Raw genomic sequence first — 27,606 nt, 5'->3', positions numbered from 1 at the left:
TGTCGACAGCACCCGGTGGAATAAACCAGCCTGCGTTAATTCACACTCCCGATCACCAGTCGCCCTCGCCACCCAAACTCACCCGCACTCACGCCGCGCCCTCCACCACCAGCACCCAGTCGCGCTCACGGTCACCACTTGTGACCAATCGCAATCCCCTGTGCTCACGGTCAACAATTGGCGTCACCACTCGCACTCACTCGCGCTCACCACTCACCGCCGCCACTCGCATCACTCGCACTCACTCGCGCTCGTGCTCACTACCCGTCGTCTCCCCTCGCACGCGAGAGTTTGTAGCAGAACTTCCATGAGTCATGAGACGGAACAGTATTAGTGCATTACGGCGTCAGAAGGTCATCCAAATAATACTGCAAAACAGCACGCTACCACAGAATTAACTCTGCGTGCCCCATAGCAGGAGCTCAGTGACGACATATTTCCGAAGCGAGAACAATCGCGCATTAGCAACTATCACAGCGAGCAGCTCCTCCGACGAATAGCTAACAGCGAGTACAAGCGCGCGCTGATTGCGGTAAGACCCGCAAATGGCGGAAGTAGCGCGAGTGCATTCCCGAGTGTTGAGCGGGGCTCACTGCGCGTGGGTCTCGCACTAACTCCCAATGACACGCGCCAGTCCAAAACGATGGGGAGGCTCAGTAACTACTCGCTCATGAGTGGTGAGGGGAGGGTGTCTGAGTGCACTCGTGAGTGGGCCTGTCGACATATGGGCGTGGTACAGGGAAGCAGCGTGACCTGTCTAACTTCACTTGGCGTTTCCTCTCCCTTTTTTCGCGCCAGCGGTAGCCTAGTGTGGTGAAGCCGATGCGCAGACGCCACGCTATCTTATCTAATAAAACAGAGTGACGCACACAGCAAGAAATTTGCAGCAGAAGTAGCTGCAGCTGCTTTAATCTCGACTGCATAAATTCACGGCGAATTCGCCATTTTTAAGTGCGAATGCACTTTATAAGCGACCCCAAACCTTCCACCGCCGGCGGCGGCGGCGGCGTCCGCAGTCCTCCTCTCCCTAGCAACGGCGTGGAGTGGAGAGGAGCGTCGGTAGCAACGGCGCGGTGACGTCACTTCACCACGTGACCGCGCTCGCTCCGCCTCCTCGCCGTGGCTGCGCGGTTGCGCGCCGCTCCCCGCACCGCTCCTCGCGCCGTGACGTCATGGTATGACGTCACAGCGCGCCTCCTCTCCCCAGCAGCTGCCGCGCGCCTCTCTCTCCACAGTGACGTCACACTCTCTCCTCTCCCCCTCGCTCGGCTGCAGCTGCCGTGCGCGCTCGGCGCGGCGTACCCCCCTATATACACCATTTTCCATAAGCAGCCGGGAAAGGAGGAAAATACTCTCAAACCAGTTCTCTTCGGCGGCCGACCAGTGTTGCCTGTGCGCGCTGGGCTGCTAACATCGCTCGGCGCGGTATGCTCCGCTGCGTATACAGGGGGTATTTCGCACCGAGTGCTTAATTTTTGCGGAACTTTCAACTGTTTTAGCCAATGCTGCGATGCCGTTCAAGGCGCAAACGTCACTTGGTCAGCAGAGCGTGGTGGTGGGTTACTGAACAACCAGAGAAAGCGAGAAACAGTCGCTGACAGCACGCATGTGCACGACACTGCCTGGAGAAAATGCAGTGTGGTTGCGGCGTGTTTTTGTTGCATCGCTTCCTAACACACACCGAGTTGAGATATTGGTGGATGCCGCTGATAAATCGCAACGACTTTGTACCAACGACCAACTCCAGGGTTTGTTGGGTGCACTTTAACGGCAAACTGACGGAGCAAAATCCATTTCTCACACGCAAAGCTGCGACAGGGAACGGAACCCCCTGAAATGTTAGAAGCAACTTTATCCTTTACCATACAGCATTGATTGATTGGTTGATTGATTAATTTATTCATTATGGTGTTTAACGCCCCGACGCTTCATGGGTGATGAGGCGCGCCGTAGTGGAGGGCTCCGGGTTAATTTTGACCACCTGGGGATCTTTCACGAGCGCCGATACAATACAACATTACAATAACTTCTGGTTCCTTGTAGTCAATTTAAAATACCATATATTGTTTGATCATTACAGCCGATTGGCATTAAACAATACCCTTTTCATCTAATCTAACCTTTAAAATCACGGCGTTTTGTTTACTTTTTCAGGCCAACGCATTACACTGCCAAACGATATGAAAGGACAACTTTCTCCATCGCACGCTGCCGGTCGATAGCAGGATAAGCAGGCAGCCCAATGTGGAAGCGCAGCGCGAGATACGTGAAAGATTCATTTGGAAAATAGCTCAACCTGTTCTCAAAGCGGTCAAAGGAAAACCTTCGAATCATTTTGCGTTGTCACGGAATCTGAAGTACTACAATTACAAAACAGTTACTGCTGATCGCGTAAAGCAGTTGCAAGCAGCGGTTCCACAAAGGTGGGCTCCGAGCGACAGGCCACATGCGCTGCGCAGAGTTAGGTCAATCATAATCACGATCATGATCAACCAGAATTAACTCTCCCGAACGTCGACCCTAGCTCAACCTTCGAATAGTAATTTGACTGGTTGTGCGGTCGTGTTATTTTTCCGCCCAGGTAATTTCGTTTCGTCAGTAACCGTCATAAGTCTAGTTAAGAAAGATTATATTACAGTGCAATGTCAACAGCGTAGCAATCGCCTCGTCGAAAGTCCATCGCGAGCACGGATCACTGTGACCCGCATATGCTGTGCGCGCTTCGCATTCGACGTCCGCGCTTCCAGAAACATGACTAATCGGTGAACATAACGAGCACGGTGGCATTGAAAACACGTATTTACTCCCCGATATCGATTTCTATGTCAGTCGGTGCCATACCGGTACGTTTGCATCGCGGAACGGCGGAGCACCACCGGCACCACCACCACACTGCTACTGCTGCTCGCAACAGCCGGGATCGGCATTTTCCGCTCTGGCAGCAAATGAAGACCTAAAATCCGTCCGCAGATGATTAAAACAGAACACACACACACAAGCACTGCAACCGCTAACTTAACGCCAAACCACTACGGTTCACTTGGTAATGCACGGGTACCGAGCAGACGCACGGAAAGAACGGAGCACTTAACAGCCCAGCGCGGAAGTTTCGGCGGTCGCTTCATAGACGGCGCTAGCGTCCGGTCAGAAAAAGCAAATGGCGGCGCCCACCCCTAGCAAGGAAAATGGTGTATATGCAGCGATAAACTGCCAGACCTCCGTGGGTCGGCTCGCGCGCGCTCACGGGCGAATGCCAACGGATTTTAACTTTACTCCCCCTCATAGCATCACCCGTGCATTCGCACTTAACCATGTTCACCCTCGGGGAAATGCTTGGGAGTTTTTTTTCGTAAGCAACACGCAAGCAATCAGTGACGTGATGCACGTATAGATATGGCGACACGCAGTTTAACTTGACGGTTAGCTAAAACAAATCATAACCAATCTATCAAATACTGCGCATGAAAGATATAAAAGCATTTGCCTTGTATTTTAAAAATTATGACGGCAGCTGAAGTTTGCAAAAAAAAAACATTTCCTCGTGTTAAAAATGGCGCCAACACCACGAGGCGATCGAGTGACCTATTGTCGATTCCACAAATTCAGAGTGAACTGTGAATTTGCCGGAAGTATTTTCTGATAGGCTTTTAATTTGGTCACGTGCTTGCAGTTGACAAAGCGGTTGTGTGTGTTTGTCATTTTCACATTTTATGACGTACATGGGGGCCAGTTGTATAGTTTGCTTATTTCTATTTGTTGAAAGCGCATAATTCTTGGTCGGCAAAGAAAAGCTAGAATAAATGCAGTGGACATGACAACGTACGCCTGTCCTTGCTATTCGACAACAACAGCGCTTGTATTTCACGCCCTCTCTGTGATTGGCTGACAAGGCCTATGTAATTTAAACAGTTGGCGGGAACGTTCACGACACACATGCAACTTCAGCCTGCGTAAAAGTGACGTAATATTACGTAATAGCTTGGAAATGGCGTCTGGTGTCGCCGTGAAATGAGGCAAAAAATTTCACCGACGACCGGCGCAGTGAAAATACCGCGAATTTGCACCGGCCGCAATGTCACCTGACACGTGGTTTAGAGCATGTTTTCTACCGAAAGGAATACAATTTCTGATTGTTTCCAAGCCAGCGATAACGAAGCGCACAAATAACGTGCCGTGGTTTGCTTTTATGCTTCGCAATAGAATAGAAATTATTTGTTTGGCGTAACAGCAACATAAAAGGGCAGTACAAGCCCCTCCATGACAAAGAGAACCCACGAAATGCATGGCATTTGTCCACACTCCTCGTAAACTGCTGGGTCACATGATCAAACTAAAGAGAAAAAAATATAAAAGAAAATTGACTATAAAACAAAATTGAAGTCACGCTTGACGAATGACTGAATCGGCGACATCGGCATGCTCCGCGGTTATCAGGCGTAGCGCTTCGCTGCCCTTATATGCCATACAAGCGATTGTAGCGACCGTCTTTTTCTGTGATCACGCCATAAACTTGAAACATGGCAGCAGACGACAGCGTGGCGGCGGTGGTGGCCGGGGAGACGATAATGCAACAAAGGTTGCAGAGAATCAGACAGCTCAATTACGTAACTGAAAGCGGTTTAAAGAAATAAAAAGATACGGCAAAAAAGATTGTTGGATCTTCTTTAGCTCGAAATCCACCTGTTGGTGCGTAGCTGAGCGCAAACGGAATAAACCCATGTTTGAAATCGAGGCTTAGACGGATGCCTGTATGGTCGGGAGTGACATTGAAGTAAATAATAAAGAGGACGCCGACCACGTACTTCGTTTTTAAGGGTGTTTTCTACAAACAGGTTCACGGTACAGTCATGGGGGCTTCAATTTCGGTAATAGCCGCCAATTTGACAATGGAGTCTGTACAACGACGAGCGCTTTTGTCCTTCACACCAGTCCCGAGGATTTTCCTTTGCTACGTTGATGACTGCTTTTTCATAACTGAGAAAGAAAATTTGGACTTGTTTGCGCATCCCTTAAACTGCAATAAAGATTCGATTCAGTTCACAGTGGAAAAAGAAAACAACGGGGAATTGCCCTTCTTGGACGTTCTAAGCAAACGCGATGGTACTAGAATTTCTTTTGCTGTGTTTAGAAAGAGCACGCACACGGGACGATAATTGAGCTTCAAATCGGTGCACGCTGCAGCGCACAAGAGGTCCGTCGTGTCGTCTTTAATGCAACGTTCCCGCACTATCTGCTCCACGGCTGCTGACCCCTCGGCTGACGTCAAACGTGTACGTTGTGACCCGTCTGCAATTGGCTACCCGTATTCCTTCGTGACTTCGGTGGAATAGAAGTTGAATCGCGCCTCTGCAGCCTCACAAAGATGCTCAAAAAGGTGCAGCATTCCGTACGTGTGGGGAGTGAGCGAGACTTTGGCTCGCGTCCTGCGCATATATGACGTGCACGTTGCACACGTTCCTAAGCAGAAGCTAAAGGACGCTGTTTTGAAAGTGAAAGATAGATTACCAAGAGACCGATTTTTCGGTGTTGTGTGCGAAGTGCCATGCACGAACTGTGATAGAGTGTACATAGGGGAACCTGGAAATTTCGAAAGACGGTTAAAAGAGCATTCTAATGACGAAGAGAAAGGGAAAGTGTGCCACTAATGCCCTCGCGGAACATGCACAATCGTCTAACCATGAGATAGACTGGGGCAAGGCACGTGTTGTCGCCACCGAGAAGGACTTCGCCCCTAAGCTGCATCTTGAATCCATAATGATGCAGACAAACAACAACACTCTGAACCGCACTGACGGCAATCTTCCCCCCCCCCCCCCACCTACGCAAGGTGTTTAGGTCACGTGCTTCATCCTACTTAAACTCTTAGCTTTCTGTCTCTGCTTTTAGTGTGAAAAAGGTTGCGTTCAGGGTGCTGAAACATCATTGTTTTATTTTCTCTCGTGGCCGGCGTCTTCTTTATTTGTACTTTAAACCCATGTTTCTCCACAACCTCCCCGTATGCGTCATACAAGCGATGGTCGCGACAGTCGCTTCCTAGGATCACGCCATAAGATTACAACATGGCAGCAGACTATAGCAAGGCGGCGGTAGTGGCCAGGAGGTGATAACGTAACAAAGCTCGCATTGAAGTAGCGAGCCCAACTATATTACTATAAGCAATTCAAAGAAATAAATAGGACAGGAAAAAAAAATGCGCGATGTTCTTTAGCTCAACATCCGCCTTTCGCTCGCTTTGGGTCAACGTTACTCGATCGCCTTGTGATGTTGACGCCAATTTTGACGCTAATTTTGTGGAAGGAAATTTTGTTTCTCTTGCCAGCGCCAGCTACTCTCTTAATTTTTATAGTACATGCCAGGTGTTGCTATATATTTATGCGCAATATTTGACACCTTGGTTGTGGTGCTTATGGTTAAAGCATCAAATTACACTGCATGACGTTATAGCTATAGGTGCATCACGTCACTCATTGATGACGCAGTGCCTACGCAAAAAACATGGCAAATTCCCCGTGAGTTTTTTCAGGCGACAATAGGGCCCCTGGCCTGTTTTGCGGCTTGGTATGCTTACAATATGACTGAAATCTGCACAAAATTCCTCCGCACAAAATAATTGGTACATGCCTGGTTACGCAGCAGTTTCAGCAGTTTGAAACGGGTGTCTCTATGCGTACTTTTTTAGGGAATATTTCAAATTTTGGACACAAGGTTACTTGAAGGGACGGACAGACGAACCTATATTCGGAAATGCGAGCAAAATTTGCGCGTTAAATAAACCTACAAATGTATCTCGCCTATAAAACCAACATAAAAAAACACGGTTCATCGTAAGATACGTCCATATAAAAGGCTTTACACCTTCTAACAGATCTACGACAAACGCATCTACTTTGGCTGCATTGCAGGTCCGCTACTGCACGTTCTATCCTCCGCTGTTCTCGATCAACCTATGGCTCACAACAATAGATCCCGGTTCCCTGGGCTGCCCCTGGTTCAGCACAGTAGATGGCTTCGACGGCTCGGCCGCGTCCTTTCAGCTGGATGCAGCGACTACGTGGTGTTCGGCATAGGCATCGCTTTCGGCTTGGCGCTGTCTTCTGGGCAGGTGGACTTCCTACTGCCACAACAGAAGCCTCCCCCCGCCACCGCTGTACCAAAGATTGTGCCTCCGCCAGTGCCACACGCCCCCATTTTCTACGATTTGAACAACACAGCCCTGTACATTGGTGGGTATTATATTGGCAAGTGTATCTGCAGGTGGAGATGGTTCGATGTGATTCCTCATGGCAGTTAGAGTTAGTTTAACGAGTCAACAAGTTCTTTATCCGAGTATGTGATCCGGCACTTCTGCCCCATTGATTTGTTACGAGCAATTCATTCATGATTGTAAAAGCGCTACTTGAAAATGACGACAAAGGAAGAAACACAACACGAGTGCTTCGTGTTGTGTTTCTTCCCTCGTCGTCGTTTTCAAGTAGTGCTTTTACAATCATGAATCTGTACCAACAAGCCCAACTGGCAGTTCTTCTAAGAGCAATTCCTGTTTGTCAACCGACGGTGACAATTTCATCCAACGGTCAGCAAAAGGGCAGAAACAATATCTCAGAATATGATGTAGGCTTTTTTCGAACCAAAAAGCTTGCAAATGCGCTGGCGCGGTCCAACTAATCGTTATCGCTTTAGCTCCAGCTCCTCACTGTACAGTGCACATTGATTACAAGCATTATGGTCCTGCCACTCATAATAGACTGATGTGGTCATCCGGAGAGTGCGGCGATACGGAACTCGAAAACCGACAGCGTCGAATGAATATAATAGCTCCACACAGGAGTGCCAGGTCGCCCTGGTGTGGCGCGCACTCGAGGAAGCCCAGACAATAGGCCTTCCTGGAGTTGGGAGGCTAACCACAGCCTTATACTCCTTCCTTTTAGGATCAATAAAAGCTGTACCACCACCACCATCACCATGACTCTCCTATCAACCGGGAACGTGATTCCTTACCTCACGCGTGACAGTGGCTCATGGTCTGGGGAAAAAAGAGCGCGAACAATTCATTGTACCGAGCGGGAAAATTATTGCGTCTTGCGGTCCTCACTCAGTGAAGAGCGGTTGGGATTAAGTAACTGCTTGTGCCTGTGTGCGTTTGAATGAATGCGCCATGCGTTCTCATAGCACGTCCGTATCGTATCTTTAAAACATTGGCTCGTAAGTGTCATAAAACTGCAGATATCGCCTTGGGCAGGACAATGACACGTGTCCAAGAAAATGTAGACTCTTGGTGGAATACCCCTGCATTGCGACAGCGACGGAAGCTTGCGACTAAATTAGATGCAGCAAGATTGAAAATCATATCCTTGAGGTGAAGGTCACTTAGCCTAATGTAACATAACACTAAAGATAAGTTCACTGAGTCCCTCCAGTATCCATTATCTTCCACTAGTGAACAGCGCCCTGAGGCATACAAATTTGGTAAGAAAAAAGATAAAGTGTAAGAAGGTGTCACTAACGTCATTCTTGTACGTCTGCATATGATGTTTAGATATCTCAGATCCTGCTAATTGACTTTAATACTGCACAACAATTTCTAAAACACTTACTGACCATTGTTGAGCACGTGGACCTCTGACCTGTGAATTGAGCTTGTTTTTTGTATCTCTACTTTGCTCGCAGCTTCGGACTGGGTGGCCAAGCTTCTACACTCCCGTGTACGCGTGCTGTGCTGGGTGTTAACCCATCCAAACAACATCCGGCTCAAGGCTCGCCATGTAGCGGCCACATGGGGACGCCGATGTACCAAAATTTTCTTTATGAGTACAAAGTCCGACAAGAGACTTTCGTCAGCGCTCGAACTGAGCGTCATTGAGAACCGCAATGCCCTCTGGGCAAAGACCAAAGCCTCACTGGTCGAGCTGTACAACAAGCATTACCACGACTACGACTGGTTCCTCAAGGCGGATGACGATACCTACGTCGTGATGGAGAATCTCAGGTGTGAGTTACACTGCTATGGTTCTATCGCTACTCATAGATACCCGTTGATACCTATAGAGTATTGGTGCGACGTCCTAATAAATTCATCGGGTATCACAGCGGGCATGTTTGACCACTCTGCGTGAAGTTGTAGCTCAGTGTTTTCTTAGAAGTGCCTTTGGAAAACATGCATGTTGGCACATTAACAGATTACGGTGCAGAATTTCATAGTCGTATACGCTATAAGCTATTCTTTTATATTTTGTAGACTTTCATATTCCACACATTTATTATGCTAAACGTTTCACATGGCATGCCAACTTGAGGCACACTTCAGTAGGTTACTCTAAAGAAAGTTTTAGCTGCAGTTAACTGAAAACACTTCCTGCGCTATATTGTTACAATTGCTAATACGGCTAATATTGTATTCCTAATATTGCTGCCTTTCGGAAATTTTTTCGACACGCTCATAGAGACAGCAGCGCAGCTCTAAGCACCTCGCTATTCAATTTCTTTGGGAATGAAAATTAAGACAGCATGACACGTTACCGGTAACCTTTGCAATAAAATACTGCAAAACCCAAAGGCACCGACACTACAGGAGCTCGTTATCGGTCCCCGGAATAATAAAACATCCGTTTTTGCTGGAATATATTGTATTTTTCCTGGAAGGTCCCACTGACCAATTTCCAATACTACCACCGCTGTGGCACAACCAGGAACATCCTTCGGGATGTGATTTGTGTTCCGTTAATCGTGTTTATTGAACCCCTTTTGTTGTGTGAAGGTGAAAAAGTGGAGGAAACAGTGTGGAAGCTAGTTTAAAATAGTGACCAAAAATGTCTACCTAGCAAGTTCAATTTAAAATCAGAGAAGCAGTCACAGTTGTCAGAAAGAATCAAAAGGAATACTGGAGTATTGTTATAGAACTCTTGACAGAATAAGGATCACAAAAAAACACTTCCACGCTAGCAGGGAATTCATGTTTTAAGCCTGAGGAGGCTGGAAAAAATCATGAAATTAAATGGGAAATTACGTGAAAGAGGTTAATGCTGTGTATAATTGGAAACTTTCATACACCCGAGGAAATCGCAAAAAGACACCATTTTCACACAGCGTGAAGTGGAAGCAATGTCTATCTGCCAAAGTTGCTGTTTAGCAGATGCTACAAGCTTTCGTTGTCTTGCTTTAGACCTTGCCAAAAAATTATAGAATTACGGACACGGTGTGCCAGAAGACGAAAATGCTTAGTGTACACTACAAAATATAAACTTTAGTGTGAAAATAGGACAACCAGCAACAAAAACTTACACCGAGCAGAGAAAATCTGCCGAGGAGAGAAAATCTGCTATCTTCTTGATTCCCAAAGGAATGCAATACATCCTAATCATCATTGCAGTCACACATACGTGCGTTAGCGAAAACCTCTACAAACGGTAGAATGCTTGCTGTTGACAAAGGCTCTCCAAAGTTTGGAATGCCGCATGCGGATAAACTGCGGCGGACTTCATAAGTTCGGTGCATCATGTCACACACGCCTCTTACAACTTTCCTAGCCATTCCAAGACATTTTATACTGATTCATTTGTAATCTCACAACTATCTTCCAACGAAGAGCCCAGAAGTACCTGCCAATGTGTTGCTGAACGTTGCGTGCCAGGGCTGACCAAATGTTCTTGAATTTCGGTTGCACATTGGTCCTTGAGCAGCAGACGTGGGGTGCATGCGTGGGAATTAAGCATTAATTGGTGCAACACCATTGTGAAATACTGGTCCTGGTGATATAATATAAAGGGGGTCGATTGTGAGTACAATCTGTTTTAGCTTAAACTGTTAATCCCCGTTTTCTCAACAACGATGGCGTCTGTTAGCGCTACCGTGTTTTCAAGGTTTCAACGAAAACCGTTCAGAATTTTGCAATGCGTCTGGCGTTCGAAAGATTGCCACAGTGCCGTCAACACTTATGCATTCGGGGTAGGAAGGACGTTTTTTTGTCATTATATGCCTTTCGAAAGTGTGTGTGATGTTATAAGGTTTCGAGGACTCGAGACGAGGTACTCGGAGGTACATATCAGAGACTGCAGCCAGGTTCGTAACTATGCGAGGAAGAACATTTATGACTGACAATAAAGATGCCGGGACGCGCCACACAAACGGATACAGAGTACAGCTCAAATGTTCAGGAGGCAGAAATGATGCGGACAACGGAACAGTCCAATTGGTAACCGATAAACAAAGTGGAATGGGTGCAGTCTTACGATTCAACAAGTCTCGCTGTGGTTGCAGAGGCGAAGTGTTGGCATCAGTGTTGTCAGGTGAAGCAGCGGATGCAGATAACTGCGGCACGATGCTTCCTCGGCCTCTTGTCGAGGGTGCGAACGTGGTGCCTGACTGTCCGGTCGACAGACGCAGGACACCGTGGTTCTGGCCGTCCGGTCGACAGGCCACAGAACCTTACGACTTGATCACTAACAGCGAGTGCGCTGCGCTGCCCTCCGATTTTCAACGGGGTCTTTCTCCTCCTCCTCTTTCCCCTTCGTCATCACAATACCATTCAACCAGCATTGTCTTTGTTGCGCCGCACCCCTCTAGTGCATTGTCCATAGTCTTTTGATTTTTACACCCTATCACATCACATGTGCTTCCGATTCAAATGTCGATTGATGAACTTTAATCTAAAAAAAAAACAAGGTAGGCAGGTCATGTACCCGATTTTTTGTAGAGTTGCCAAACGGATGATAATAAGAAGTGGCAGCAAATGTCAGGCTGGTGCGATAAAATCAAGAGGTCAGTTGAAAATATGGCACGAAATATCCTGAACCGAGCTGAAGGCCTGTATCTAATGGCAATGCTGTAACAACGTCGTTTTTACCACAAACACCCACTTTCTTTGAAGCTGGTTCGGGAGAAGGTTGCATTTACTTGAATATGATGCTCAGTTGCGAAAATGTTGGAGCGCACAAAAGGCTCCTCTGTTACACGTCATGTTTTCCCATTTGTGAAGGTGGATTTGAATCGCTGATGATCACCCGTTAATGGATGTTAAAAAGAGGCTCCAATAGTTGCGTTAATGCATGAGGGGTAGTTTCAACTTCCACTTTCAATCTTACAATAACGTTTAATAGTATCACGCATCAACGTGAAACTGCTGTAAGTCAACCTGTCGAATAGGGCCAGGTATAACAGGCTACTTGTCGGACAGACAACTTTCATCCTAAAGTGACCGCTACAAGGGACACGTTATATCTGCCAGCTCTCTCATGCGGATGTTTATAGAATTTATTTCAGTATTTTTAATACAATCCAGGGTATCTTTAAAACAACGGTCACTGAGACATCACCTTATGAAATTTTGTGATCCACTGATGGACACGAACGTGAACTTGGGCTGTCGTGTACAATTCACGATGTGCGTCAGGCTGCTTAGTGTTTGTCCCTTGAATATTTATTACAATGGACTGCCTCAAAAAAACAATTTCAATATCTTATGCAGGTACTTCCTCTTGGACAAGAACTCTTCGAAGCCCGCATACTTCGGCTACCCTTTCCACGTACTTGTGAAAGGGGGTTACGTGAGCGGAGGGTCGGGGTACGTGCTAAGTCGGGAGGCGCTCAGACTCATCATAGAGGAAGGTCTGACGGTGTACGGCCGCTGTCGTGCCGACAGTAAAGGTTCTGAGGATGTCGAGATAGCTCGCTGCCTGAGCCCCATTGGCATCCAGCCGGAAGACACTCGTGACGCGCTCGGCCGCCACCGATTCTTCCCAGTGCGTCCCGAAGGTTTCCTGGTACCCGGTGTTCTGCATCCACAATTCTGGCTGTGGTCGCGCTCCAGTCACCCGATAAGGCCGGTACGTAATTGCGTAACGAGCCTCCTCCTATTAAAATCCAGAATATTAGGTATTCAGGTTCGTTCAGAATAACAGGTACTGCTATAAAAGTTAGCGATTGCAATACAAAATGTGGTAAAACTAGACCGCAAAAACGATGCGATAAACGCGATGCTTTCACCATCTGAATGAATTATAATTAGAGCACTTGAGTTCCCGGAGACACACGATTCCACCCGATTTTGTCTAATGCATACAAATTCCTCAAACTCGAATTGAACCAATATTTTGTTGCCTGTATCAGTTGGGATATCCAACAGGCTGTAAACAGTGACGCTCGCATTTGGAGCCAACTAGTGTAGGTCTACAACAACAAGGTATTTTTGGTTTTTGCTGCGTAACTGCGGATCAAGAACGCAAGGCTATCTTTCATGGTAGATGTCGTCCCTATGAGATCAGTGTCTTCTGTTTTCTTGGTGGTATGTAGATGGTGGTTCTGCTATGCTAATAAACACACACATCCGGCCTTCAAGTTATGCACACAACAACAGTACCAATTTCAACACCCACTAGGAAAAACATTTCAACTAATTTAGTGTCCTGACCAGAAATTCCCAAGATGTTTTGATACTGCTGCGTTCTTTGGTTGTAGAAAGGACAAATTGAAAAACAATGCGCAACCGAGAAACCTACTAATCGCTACGTAACACCACCAGAATAGCGTAAACGTCGGTGACATGATGTTTTACAGAAACGGGTATACTGACTTTGAAATAAGAGTGCACATGGTACCGAAATAGGCACAGTGAAGTGTAAGTATGGATACTAACAGCAGTCATATCAATAGTAGTATTTATCAGCAACCAGGCAGAATCAGATGAAAGCGATAAACGTGCACAAATGCAGACAAGTGGACAAACAATAAGCTTCCGTGAATAAATAAAATACAACACGTGTATTTGAACAACAATGGGCCCAATGCATGTTTAACAACTGATGAATAGATTCCAACTATGATTGTTAGTAATGCAGCAGTACTTTTGAAAAAGTTGGCATGGAAATATTGAATTGCCGTAATTTTCTCGTAAAACTACCTCAAAAGTATTTTAGGATGAAAACGTATTGTACAGTGCGATCCACTGTTAATGGGGAACCGACGAGCACGTGGCTGCCACGCTCCGTGAAGCTCTGGCGCTGAGAAGTGGAGACTCGGAGACAGCCGGCACATGGCTGCACGCAGTAACAAAAATATATTCACCTGAAGCCATTAGGGAGAGATTTCGTATAGACGCAAATATAACTGTTCGTTTCTTGAAAAAAAAAAAAACGTTTCACGTCAATAAACAGGCGTAGTGTATTTTGCATCACAAGTGAAGATAAAGGTTGGAATTTATCTGTCGGGCTAAGAACAATTTGGTCGAAACCTTTCTCAGAATGGGTCAAATTACTGAGGTATTCTTAGCAATTGAAAACGCCTTCGCAAAACCCAACAAAAACACAGACGTCAGGATTTTAAAGCACGTATGATATTCTTAATTTATAACTCGGAAGAGAGGTCACAGCCAGAGGCATAGTACAAAATACTGTTCACTAATAAGAAAGCATTAAAGCAAAATTCAAAGGAATGCAACAAACCAAAAAAGGACCCTAAGGTGACAACGAATCTATATCGTGTTTTAGAAATTACATTGTTTATTGTAAGAAGAGCATTCGGGTACATATAAGTGCTTTTATCAGCAGTACACAAAAATACGCTGCTGAAAAGTTTAGTTCAACACCAGCCTTCTCCACAATCCGTAAAAAAATTCAAGCTGGTGAGTGACTGTCTGTTTGCTGTAAACATCTAGGCACTCTACCGCCTGTTTATTGCATTTTGTTTACTGAGTACCGTACCTAGCATCCACCTGAATTCATACAACTCGGAAATATTTTACCTAAACTGCGGCTTACGGTCTTACGTTTTCCTGTTTGTTTCGTTCATAAAAACAAAACAATCTGGTGAAAGAGGCTTCTCCCTTAGCAATGGCAGATTTTGTGAGCCTGACAGAACCTCGATCGCCCTTTAGAACTCTTCTGTTGTTTTGACACGCATGCTTTGGACTCCGGGGCAAACGCTTTCTGTAATTCCGACCACTGTGAAGGAATATAAGACGCTGCTGCAGCGCGGGCTAAGACACCCCTGAGGAAGAAACCACGTTGGCTGTGAAGCGACTTGTTCTCCATTAAATGTATATTTGGATGGAGTCTGTAGTTAAATTGCTCAAGCGTAACTTCCCAATTAGACAGCTCTGTGTCAAATGTCTTCCGTAGAATATATGATGATTATCATCATCATCATCACAGCCTATTTATGCCCACTCAAGGGCAAAGGCCCATCGCATTATTCTCCAATTACACTGGTACTGTGCTAACTCGACCAATTTATCCCCGCAAACGTCTTGACTTCATCTGCCCATCTGACTTTCTGCCGCCCCCGGCAACGCTTGCCTTCTCTAGGGATACACTCTGCTGCCCTTAATGATTAACGGTTATCTTGCCTTCGCATTACATGCCCTGCCCAAGTCCATTTCTTCCTAATTTCTACTAAGATGTTCTTAACACCCCTGTTTTTCCTGACCCACTCCACTGTCTTCTTCTCCTTTAATGTTACACCAATCACCTTCCTCTCCGTTTCCCGCTGAGTCGTTCTCAATTTAAGTTTAACCCTCTTAGTGAGCCTTCACGTTTCTGCCCCGTAGGTGAGTACTGGTGAGATGCAGCTGTCATACACTTTCTTCTTCACGGACAATGGTAGGCTGCCATTCATTATCTGAGATTGTCTGCCGTATGTACTCCACCCCATTATCCTTATAATTATCTCTGCCTCATGGTTTGGATCCGGGGTCACAACTTGGCCTAAGTAGACATATTCGCTTACCACTTCTACTGCCTCGCCACCTATCTCAAACCGTTGTGCTGTCCCGAGGTTATTGATCATTCCTTTGGTTTTCTGCATATTAATTTTCAGGCCCACGGTTCTACTCTGTCCAGTGCGGGAAGCATGCTTTGCAATTAGTCCCCTGAGTTAATTAGCAAGGCAACGTCATCAGCAAATCTGAGGTTAGTGAGGTATTCTCTATAAATGCTCACTCCCACCTTTTCCGAGTCCAACGCTCTGAATAATTCTTGTGCGCATGCTGGAAATAATATTGGAGAGATCGTGTCTCCTTGTATAACATCCTTCCTTATAGGTATTTTACAGCTCCCCTTGTGGAGGATGATGGTAGCTGTGGAACCATTGTAGATATCCCCTAGTATTCTTACATAGAGCTCATTGACACCCTGGTTCCGTAATGCTTGAACTACTGCTGAGGTTTCGACCTAGTCAAATGTTTCTCATAACCTATGAAGGCTATATATAGGGGTTCAGTATACTCAGCGTAGTTCTCTATCACCTGATTCATCGTGTGAATATGGTCCATTATTGAATAGCCTTTACAAAACACTGCTTGTTCTTTAGGTTGCAGTTCTTTATTCTGCAATCTAAGGTTGCAGAAATGCTGTTAGCGATTACCTTGGTAGGAACCTTGTAGAAGACTAACAGTAAGCTGATCGGCCTATAATTTTTGAGTCCTTTATGTTACCTTTCTTATGGATTAGGATGGTTTTCACGTTCTTTCAAGATTCCGGTACACTTGCGGTCATTAGGCATTGCGTATACAGTTTGCCAGTTTTCCAAGTACAATTTCTTCGCCATCCTTCAAAAGATCTGCTGTTATGTGATCTTCACCAGGTGCTTTGTCCCCTTTCATTTCTTTCAAAGCCGTCCTTACTTCATGGGTCGTTACTGGTGGGATGTCTATCTCCTCTGAACTACTTTCGCGTTCGGCATTATCTTGGATGTCCCGGCTACTGCAGAGATTCCTATAGAACTCCTCGGCTAGTGTGACTATTTTATCCCTATTTGTGATGACATTGCCTTGCTTGCCTTTAAGTGCATACATCTGCTTTTTCCCCACGCCAAGACGCCTCTTCAGTGCTTTCAGGCTACCTCCATTTTTTCCAGCGTATTCGATCCTCTCCATATTATACTTCCGTATGTCAGCTGTCTTATGCTTATTACTTCGAAAGCTTCGCTAGTTATAGTCTGTCAGCTGGGGTGTAGATTGTCATGGTTTGCCATTTCCTAATTAGATCTTTCGTCTCCTGGGAAAGTTTACAGGTATCCTGTTTAGCCACCGTGCCCCCGATTTATGCATAACACTCCGTGATAATGCGTGTACGGTTGCCGCTGGCTTCCTGTGTCGTAAACTCTGCTTCCTCAGTAAGAGCTGAATATCGGTTCTGCAGCGCGACCCTGAATTCTTCTACTTTACGTCTTACTGTTAGCTCATTATTCCGCTTCTTTCGTACTAGCTTGTTACGGTCCCTCCTCAAATCTAGCGTAATTCGGGATCTTACCATATGGTGGTCACTACACCTTACCCTTCCAAGCACTTCTACACCTAGCACATACTTCACGAGGCCAGGTTTATCGAATAATATGAAGTCTATTTCATTTTTATGCTCCCAGTTCGGGCTTCTCCGCCTCCACTTCCGGCTCTCCTGTTTGCAGAAACAGGTACTCATTATGCGTAGGTTATTCCGTTCTGCGAACTCGACTATTTGGTCCCCCCTGCTATTTTTACAACCCAGATCATAGTTCCCAACTGCCTTGTCTCCAGCCTCATTCTTGCCTACTTTAGCCTTGAGGTCCCCCATAACTACGGTATAATGTGTTTTTACTTTAGCCATTGCCCATTCCACATATTCATAGAAGCGTTCCACTATATCGTCGTCGTGGCTTGTTGTGGGCGCGTTGCCCTGTACCAGCCTCAGTTTGTACCTCTTATTGGGCCTTATTACAAGACCTACTGGCTTTTCGTTAATGCTATAGAATTCATAGGCCGGCGTAATCACTCGTGAGTACACTCTTTTGTACTCATTTGTACTCAAACTCATGAGTGAGTACGATTATGAGTGAGTACACCCCCAGAAAAAAAGTGAGTATGATGACGAGTGAGTACAGGGGTAAGTCCACAACTCGTGAGTGCAGTACTCATGAGTACACTGCAGTCGTGAGTACACACTACTCATGAATACTGGTTTTGCGAGTGCCTGCACTCTTGAGTATATGCACTCGTGAGTACACTAGTGCAAACAAGTTTTATCACGAGCTCGAGTCCGGACGCGCGTGTACGAGGCGCAAACAGTTAGGGGTACCGCTGTGCAGCTTAATTGTCAAGGATGGTAAATTTACACAACGAAAACTGCCCCTCCCTCCTTTCCCGGTCTCTGTTTGGTGCTGTAAGCATTTGTCGGCGGTCGCTCACAAAGGGGTCACCGTGAAGAGGAAAAAACGAGGGGGTGAGGGCCCGGCGGGAAACGCCGCCGCAGTTGCTCTGCTCCTATGGCACTGTCGACCCCCACAGTTATTTTTGTTGACGCGGCCTGTTAACCCGTGGCGGCTTCATTGCGCTTGCTCCCTTCAAGTTGTTTAGGGGAGAGGCCGTGGAGGCTGCAACAACGCACGCACTAGGCGTACTGCAGTTCCTTTTTTCTTCAGAAGTTTCCATAGACGCATGTCACGCTGTGTAGTCGTTTCGTGAGCCGAACCGCTCATTTCAACAGTCGCAGTTAATTTACGTAACTCGCGTCAAACCGATTGCGTAGTTCGTAACGTTTGTCTGACCGAAATTTTCCACACCATTCCGCTGTGCGTATTCAAGCGACAATTTGGCTGATGTTCATGCACCCATACGGTTTTATTAGGTTCCCGTATGGAAACATTTTGCTCAGGTTCGCTAGTAATATGGTCTCGTGTAGTGCCATTTACAAGAGCGTTACATGGCTCAAACAAAGGCGATAGCACTTCTCAATTCAGTGCCTCCGATGAAAAGCCGCCGCACAGCCGCTGCTTCAGGGCTGGTTTTATACCCCCGGGATTCCACCGCAACCGCGTGAAGTTCAAATCTTTCCAATCAGTACTATCACTGGCCGCAGTTTGAAGGCGAAGTGATTGCGTCAGCCGAGCCACGACAGGAAACAGGAGGCGACTCAGCGGTGCCGTCTCCAGGATCTAATCGCTGCGTGTCTTTTTTGGGCCGGTCGTCCCAGGCATGATTTGGTGCGGCCGTCTCGATGAGAAAAAGACAGCAGACTCGGCGGCGCCGTGTGCTGCCAAGTTGCGTCTAGTCTGCCGCGGGCTCTATGAGCGAGGCGCGAATCGGGCCCACCGTCCGCGTGTCGCATGGTGCAGCAAATTTCTGTCGGACGCTCTGGTTAACCCAAGGAGGTTAAAAAAAAATTGTAACCTCCTTGGGTTAACCGCACACGCACGAATACAAAAATTAGTGATTAAGGTCAGACCCGTGTGGGTTTTGACCGTGCTGTTAACGGAAATAGACACAACGACGCGTAGCGCCCCTGTCCTGTCCCTTTCTCGCGGCGGGACCTCCCTCTTTGGCTTTTCGCGCGGTAGCTGGTTTTCGTCTTTCTGTTAATCTTTTACTTTGTGGGCTGGCGGCGGTTGCGAGGGGTACGGTTGCGCAATGCGGCAGCGTCTCTTTCCAGCTGGTTTTAAAGACGATAGCCGTTCTTTGGCCACTTGAGTGCGACAATGTTGGCTTGTCAGTCTGTCTGTCTGTGTCCGTCATAAAGATAATTTATTATTGCAGCCTAATATCACGCCCCCCTGTATACATAGGAGCTACCGGGGTCGCCGTTAAGTAGCTTTATTTACATAATGTGCCCTCTCTACAACTGGCCAACTGCCCCGCGATTCAGCCGCTAAGCCAAAAGTTAAAATATTCATTGATCGAGAGCTTCATATCGCAAAATATTTCCTCGCTACTAAAGCTGGTACCATGCTTCCTATTCATGAGCGTTGTTCAACAAAAATAAAACATTAGGGATATATAAACCCAAACATAAATACGAAAGTGATATGAGAGTGAAAGTGAAAGTCTCAGGCTACAGCACGCCGCGCGCTTCGAAGGCACATGGAGTATCGGGAGTAATTATTTACAGACATGAATTATACACGGAACCGTAGCCATACAAGCTTGGCTGACAGCCGTGAGCTTCTGACGCTACCGGCGTCGACAGTGCATTATTTATATGTACAGTGGAGCACACAACTAGTAAAACGTTGCCGAGCTTTCGAGCTATTACGGAAACCGTACGTCATGAAAGTAAGAATAAAAAAATGCATCAGAAGGGCTATTTTTTTTTCCTCTTCGCTGAGCCGCCTCGCTGGCGCGCCGTCACCGGGAGCGCGAGCGTGAAAGTAAAAAGAAAGGGTGTGCAATTGACGGCACAAGGCGGCGAAAAATCCGCTTTTTTGTTTGTTTGTTTTTCTGAACTCGGTTAACCCACGCCATCGACCAAAGAGAGGCATTCCATTGCTGTTGCCCTCAGCTTCTTTCCTAGCACCGTGATTGCATACCTGGAAAGAAAGAAGCGGCGCGCCACCCTGACACCTTTCCCTGCGCCCCGTTAGGAACACGCATGCCTTAGCCAAGAGGTAAACACATCAGGGAGGGAGAACTTGTGGCGGCTGCGCCGTGAAACTTGAAACTTCGCGCTGCGTAGCGCAAGGTATTGCAGTCGCCCGTTCCTCTTTCGTAATAAACCAAAGCGTGACCGCAACACCGGCCCTATAATAGAGCTAATCAAGTAATGAACGTAAAACCATAGCGGAGCTGATACACACATTGCATTTCAGCAACTTATAATCCGCGCGTGACGGGTGTCAAGCTTAGTTGTTACTGATATTAAATTGCGGAGTCACTTATCATTAAATAATTGGGGTTTTACACCTATGGGGTGGCGCTTGAAAGACGACTGGGAAACACCAGCGGCCGCAGCTGGCGTTCTGCTGGAAGCACATCTTCCGACGCAGTGGAATGGACGAGCGAAGTAGGGGTAACGTCGACGTGATCTCTTGTCTTTGTGAAGATAGGTACTGCCGCCCTTTGTCGACCCATTTCGCAATTCCTCTATCTTGCTTCGTTGTGCCTCAAGTTGTGCGTTAATGATAAAGGAAGAGAAGCTGTCTCTCGATTCGACAAACTAGAAGCAGCTAATTATTTCTCAGTTTGCGATTTTTGTGACGTCGCCCTGCCCGGACGCTGTGCTGGAGGTGAACATCCTGGGCTTGCAGCTGCACGTATACCTCAAATAATGCTTGCAAGAGGTTGGTGGGCTGTTGTTGTATTTTCTTACAGAAGATATGTTTTGTGCGGTAATCCTTGCTGATATGTGTGTGTGATGCTTGTGGCGGGCTGTTGTGGTGTTCGACCGAAAATAAGTGTTACGAGTGCTACCTTAAAAAGGGCACTGACACAAAAATTTTGCATCTCGGTTTTTTTCTTGCGATGAGCAGCTATATAATGACCTACTAATCACGTTTGGAAACCTAATTTGCTCACAGCGTGCGGGGGTTGTTTATTAGTGGCGTTTTCAATGCGGCCCGTCGCAGTTTTGGGTTCAGCGGCCGCCGCGAAACGCGATATTTTGTGTGAACAAAGCTGACCAAGTGACGGTCGGACAGATATCACAGAGCAGAGCTGCCGTTGCACCGTTGAATCCGCATCACCGGCAGTTTCTGCAAATGGCCCCACGCACTGACCTTGTGACCCCGTTAATTAAAAGCGACCGTGGACATGACGCAGGCTCTGCGAGTGGAAATTGTTGCCGCGGCTAGCAACCACGCGCGACGCTCGATACAGTGGATGGGACGATAGCGCTGGGAGCAGCCGGCCGGTCTGCCTACAGGTCCGCCTACAGATGCGTTCGGCTTAGCACGGCGGCGAATATTCGATTGCGGCTCTCGTAGGCGATGCAGACGACGGGTGTTAATGCAACGCGCCATCGAATTATTAACTCCTTTCTCATATGTGCTGCCACGTTTGGGACTTGGGTCCCATTTAGTGCAGCAGTAACAAGCTATCGCTGGAGCTACCTGCACCGGCCTGTACCACTTCGCAGCCGTGGCCGTCGCCTCAAAGCTACCTCTTTATAACATATCAGTTAATAAATGTTCACATGCATTCATCCGCCCGCTGCGCTTTAGGTGTCCCCGGCGTGTTTTCGGGTCCAGTCTAATAAAAAGCAATCTGTAGAACTTAGATCGCGGCCAGCTGCTCGATGAGCCGACAAAATCACCGCGCCTCTGCCGCCAACGATTGGGTAATTCGTTGCTCTAGAGCAGAGCCTCCGACCTCCGATTGGAGCGGCGAGTCGGCGAGAAACGCCGGCAGTGCGCAAGCGGCTAACACAAACTCGTTAGGTGTATTGATGTTGTTTATTTACAAAATATCGAGGGAATGTCGATTGCGGGAGGTCTTCCACTGGCTGTTCGGTTGCGTTTCGCACACTTTAAAATTGATTTTAAATTTTTCCTAGGCTATATTGGCCGCTGATATTTTGCAGATGATGCATGTGTGTTTACACCAATCTTCATGTCAGCGGTGGTCGACGCACTGCTGCCTTCAACGGAACGCTACGTCCTATGCTCTGCGAAAAAACAGCAGTTGGTGAGCGCACTAAGATTACGAGGGCTACCCTGCTCTGGCCGTAAGGACGACATCGTCTCGCGTCTTCTAGAGGACAACAGAGAACGTCGCCATCTCTCCAAACGAACGAATGTGCCAACGCTACTTCAGGCTGCCTCCGACAACAAACGGCAGAGGAACCTGAAAGCGGCGCTGTTTGAGAGCAGGAGGCTGCGTGACGAACGAGAAACTTTTCAGAGACAACTGGCGAGACTCGGCGGCACGTTTCCAAGAGTGCCTAGACTGCAGGAGATCTGGGCACAGGCAGAATACACGACGGCACGCACACGAACGAGACGACGCATGCAAAATTGTGACTGCGTGCACACTGGACCTCTCCCAGGTAATCGCCACGATTACGGAAACGCATCGAAGGTCAGTGCATTTCTGGTGAGATCACGAACACACGTTGCTCTGCTACATCGCCCACGCGCAGGTCATTCCAGCAACAAGTAACGAGACCCGCAACGTACGCAGCGTGCACAAGCCAGAAGGCACCACGTTCCTGGCACCCGCTCTCCCGGTACAGACGTACACAAATGGAACGCTGAGAGCACGGAACGCAACGGAGCCAGTACGCACATTCTTCGCACGTCCTGTCCCGGCGCCGGTCCACGCAACCAACGACATCACATCCGGATTGGTGGATATGGCCACGACAAGCAAGCAAGACGCATGGCGGCCGAAATGCACCGTACGCGACGAACGACCGCACACCAATAATAGGGGCGTTTCCAAGATAAAACGAGACGCACAGCGCACGAAACGCACCAGAGGCGACGGACGACATCCAACTTGAACCAGTGGAGCTGACCACGACGAACGTAATGCACAGCGCACGAAACGCCACCAAGCCAGCACACACGGAGGAAACTGCTTTTCGCGACATCCTCCGCTCCCACTGCTGCTATCCGGACTTGGCCAGCGAATGTTACAACCGCAGAAATCACCTGGCCACAAGCAACAAAAGACCCAGCACACGCGGTTCAACCCTACCGGAACGTACGAGCTCTGCGGCACCCGCTGCTCCAGCCCGCTGTCCAGTGGACGGACGACATAACACTCGTGGAGGTAGGTCCGTCAAGGACCAACGACACGGCGAGCGCATGCGGCATGTCCGAGCAAGAACGAACAAGATCCCCGGCACCCGCGCTCCGACCGAAACTCACACGACAAACACCATTTTGTGCAGACGAACGGAGCCTGCTTGTATGGGAGAGATAGCGATTATAGCATTTTCGAAACGACAGGCAAAAGACGAGGGCCTGAGGGACGACACGGAAGCGGCAAGAACGGCAACGAATGAACCGGATCCAAAAGAAGGCATCGAATGCCCTAACGATGAAATAACGCTTGCGATGCCAAGGAATGTGGGACCGAACGAACGGCATGAACTACGCCCGCTTCTCCACCACAACGGTTTCACTTCCGAAACAACCACGGCGACTGCGAGCAGGGAGCCGCAACGACTTTGACCGATCAGCCATGCCACCCTACGAAAACGCCACGCTACCGCACACTTAACGAAATTCCAAACGGCTCCGGCACCATAAGCAACGCACACGTCCATTCAAGCAACGTCCTCAACGGGCCGAACTATGCCATCCCTACACAGCGCAGCTCGCTACCGGACAAACCGGACGACTACGCCCCCACATGCATCAAGCACGCGACGAGCTACACGAACACAATCGCCGACTGAAGCGGCGCGGATAACGCAACGCCATAAACACTGTCAAGTTCAGGTCTGGCGAAGTGAATTCTACGGCACACACACAATAAAATCAAGCAGATTTGAAATTCACCGAAACTCAACGAGACGAACACCCTCTTAACGAAGTTTCTAGTACATGGAACAACAAAAAACAAACGCCAGCATCGAGCATCTGTGAATGAGCAGACAGTGATCTGGACACAAACGGACGTCAATCTACGCGAACGCTTCATTGTGCCAGGGGGCAGGCACAAATCGGATTCGGAGCCCGATTACGAGAGTATCAGCGCGCTTGGAAACGAAAACCGACGACAAAAGCTGCCACCCGAAGACACGCAGAAAACCGCAGTTTACGGCCACGACGGCACCGACAAACCCCGAGCTCTCCTGAGCCCGACCCGGCCCAGACTTCGTTCTTTTATTCCTGAGAATAAGAGGAGACGCCAGACGCAACGCGAGTGCTTACGTTCCGTTTCGCTCTCTGACATGTACGTGCCTTCGCGCAGTAAGTCGCCCTACGACAGTGCACCGCGTCAGACATTTTCTTCCTCTTTCCTGATATATATGTAACCTGTGTTTTTATAATCAATTAAACCTTTTGTTTTTTTTCTATTTATTCTTCCATTCCAGATACGACCTAGCTAACAGTGCAGATAAGTTGATTATTCGTAAGTAATACAAATTGAGCACTCATGAGTACAGATTGAGTATTCATGAGTGCAGAATGAGTAGTACTCATGAGTGCATATTGAGTACTCATGAGTACAACGTGGGTACTCATGGGTACTCATGAGTACAGATTAAGTACTCATGAGTACAGGTTGAGTACGAATACTCGTGAGGACAAATGAGTTTGAGTACAATTGAGTATGACTACAAATGAGTATTTGATGAGTGAGTAGGAGTGATTTTGTGAACAGGCGAGCTTTTTGAGTCTGAGTTTGATTGAGTACAGCGTGAATGAAAAAAATTGTGATTGAGTTTGAGTGAGTTCTTTCTGTCTTGCCGACATATGATGGAATTCTTCTATGTTGCCAGCTATGCTTTTATTGACTAGAAATCCCACTCCCAGTTTTCTTCTGTTCACTAGAGCACGGTAACATAGGAAGTGTTCATTTTTCACGCCGTAGTGGCTTCACCTGTCCTCCTAACCACACTGAGCTCTATGACATCCCATTTAAGGCCCTTTAATTCCCCGAACAACAACTCTAGACTCGCAGAACTAGATAACGTTCTCGTTGCAAATGTTGCGAGGTTCCGATTCCACAGGCGGCCTGTCCGGGTCCAGGTATTCTTAACACCATCTCCTGCGTCACAGGTCTGACCACCGCCGTGGTCAATTACGTCCCAGCCACTCGAGACTGAGGGCCGTGGGTTAATTGGCGTATTCATGGGAGGTTGTGGCCGTTAATACACCAGGGTGGCCAATCCTACTCTGGTGAGGGAGTGCGTTACCGGGAATGGTCGCCGGGTTCAGGCCGCACCCCTAGCCCCATTCTGCAATTCCACCAATACGCGGAATTTTTTTGGCGTAGAAGTAGAGCATCCGCTTCGCGTGCAGAAGAACTATAGTTCGAATCCAGGTGCATGACAATTTCAATGGCATTAAAAAAATATATGGTTAGAGCAAAGGTTTTTTAACGGGAGTTTATAGTATCAAATGATTCTACAGTGATCTTTACGGTCTATGAAATTTCTGAAAATGCCTAGTGTGGTTTATAGTCGCGTCGGGTGATTCATGAACGCTGTTTCTGCAGGGTCCCAACTGCTGCAGCGACACCGCTGCAAGCTTCCACTACAGCAACCCGGACAGAATGTACATTTACGAGTTTTTCGTGTACCATGTACGAGTTCTGGGTGCAACGAATCAGCATTTCTACCCAAGACGATTTTCCACCGCAAGAGCTATAGCTCCAGGACAATGGTTTTCAACATCGGCGCCCACTCGCTCTTGATACTCAATGACCTTATTATTTTCCTCAGTATATGACATTGGCTTTCATTTCAATAGGATATTGGTTTTTACTATAAAGGTATACTACAAAGAAAAGTGCCCGACTGACTGACTGACTGACTGACTGATCGATGCCCAGTCAAAATTGCTAGATATAAAGACTTGAAATTTCGGGAGTACATTTATGTCACGGCTTAGGTTGTCACTAAGCCGGGAGTTGTCGAGATTGTACTCCTAACCGAGGAAAAGAGGGGATTCGGTGTTTCCATAAATTCGTGATTATCTCGCTTACCCTATCACGTATCGAAGAAATTTTTGCGTATATGTGTAACCCATAAAAATATCTATAATGTATTTTTAGTTTCGCCCTAACCAACACTACTGAAGCGATTCCACATTTTGTAACATTACAGGTGTTACAAAGTTCTACAATAAATATTTACTGCTTTATCTATTCACTCGGTTTTGCTAAAAACGTTCCGCATAAAAATGGTCAAATGCTGTTTTAAGGGTTTTGCCCTCTGATGCTGCTTAGAAGGCGATAAGGATGTTTATTAGTTTTAACACACGACGGCCCTAAAAGGCTTAACGTTTGATGTGAATACCAAGCCAAAGTACTGGTTGTAGAAACTTATAATATCAAAAGCTCATTTCAATTATGGCCTCGAAAGTAAATCTTGCTGAATATAATTTTTCTAAAATTGATCTACTGACTGAGGGAGAAGCCCCCAAAACGGTTTCCACACATTTTTCTTTTTATGGTAGTGCCACTTAGATATCGAGCAATGTTTTCTTGATACACGTGATGAATTCAAATGTTTAAAAATGGGTCTTGAAAATGTTTCCCTAACTCCCATGTATTTGGGAGAGTTTGTACTTTCTTTAACTTACCTGTTTTCATGGACTTCTCGACAACTGTACAGCCCATTGATATATCAATGTTGTTTTCCCTTACACATGCTGCCCATAAAATTGTCGAATAACTAATCTAACAATTTTCTCTCATGATGCATGTAAACCCGTAAGCGATACATTTTTTTCTAATTTGTACTTTCTTCGACGTTCAAAGCAGTTCAATTTTGCTGCATAACTTAGCGGCCCTCATCTGCTGGGAATTTCTGCCACCACACGCCTGCCGTAGGACCGCATGTTACTGTATACAGAAGTATTACTGATGGGAACTCTTTACACATTAAACATATTGTAAGGAGACGGAAGACCCGGCACAAGTCGGCACCAGTACTAGCGGACTAGGTTTAATGAGACCGTCGGTGACTCAACGGCATCAGCCACTCGTGACGATGATTATGTACAGATGATGATGATAATGAGTATGCACAGATGAGGGATTGGTCCTACCGACTGACGGCGATTGGCCACAGCACGTAAGTGTCCCAGAGCGCAATAATTGTCCAGTAATGTTGACTGCGCTTACACACGCTCACAATATCCCCCCCTCGGCTGGAAGCGGCCTCCTGGTCGCCGAGAGTCCCGATGTACGCTGGTTGTAACGTTTCATGCGAGAGACGTGCACTATTTCAGTTCCTCGCCGTCGGCGGTCAGTAG

The 27,606-nt window shown here is 47.2% G+C and overlaps 1 protein-coding gene across 1 annotated transcript; it reads left to right on the top strand.

Annotated features, from left to right (window-relative positions):
• The first annotated feature begins 643 nt into the window (after positions 1–643).
• Positions 644–27,606, top strand: LOC144146645 (glycoprotein-N-acetylgalactosamine 3-beta-galactosyltransferase 1-like). Its single transcript, XM_077678582.1, has 6 exons — positions 644–677; positions 7,035–7,223; positions 8,668–8,986; positions 12,461–12,818; positions 25,844–25,930; positions 27,583–27,606. The coding sequence occupies exons 1-6, from the start codon at positions 644–646 to the stop codon at positions 27,604–27,606; spliced, it is 1,011 nt and encodes a 336-aa protein (XP_077534708.1).

Source organism: Haemaphysalis longicornis, unplaced genomic scaffold, assembly GCF_048455015.1.
Source record: "Haemaphysalis longicornis isolate Haplotype H1 unplaced genomic scaffold, Haemaphysalis longicornis Haplotype H1 scaffold_7, whole genome shotgun sequence".
Classification (NCBI taxonomy): domain Eukaryota; kingdom Metazoa; phylum Arthropoda; class Arachnida; order Ixodida; family Ixodidae; genus Haemaphysalis; species Haemaphysalis longicornis.
The sequence above is the reverse complement of the archived record's forward strand: the minus strand, read 5'-3'. Positions and strand labels throughout refer to the sequence as shown.

What these genes read in the sequence shown, in the direction of transcription:
- LOC144146645 (XM_077678582.1), top strand. Translation starts at nt 644, where the DNA reads ATGGGGAGGCTCAGTAACTACTCGCTCATGAGTG. An exon ending in CAACACAGCCCTGTACATTG is followed by an intron (nt 7,224 to 8,667) that starts GTGGGTATTATA and finishes CTTTGCTCGCAG; the next exon opens with CTTCGGACTGGGTGGCCAAG. An exon ending in CCAGTCACCCGATAAGGCCG is followed by an intron (nt 12,819 to 25,843) that starts GTACGTAATTGC and finishes CTGTTTCTGCAG; the next exon opens with GGTCCCAACTGCTGCAGCGA.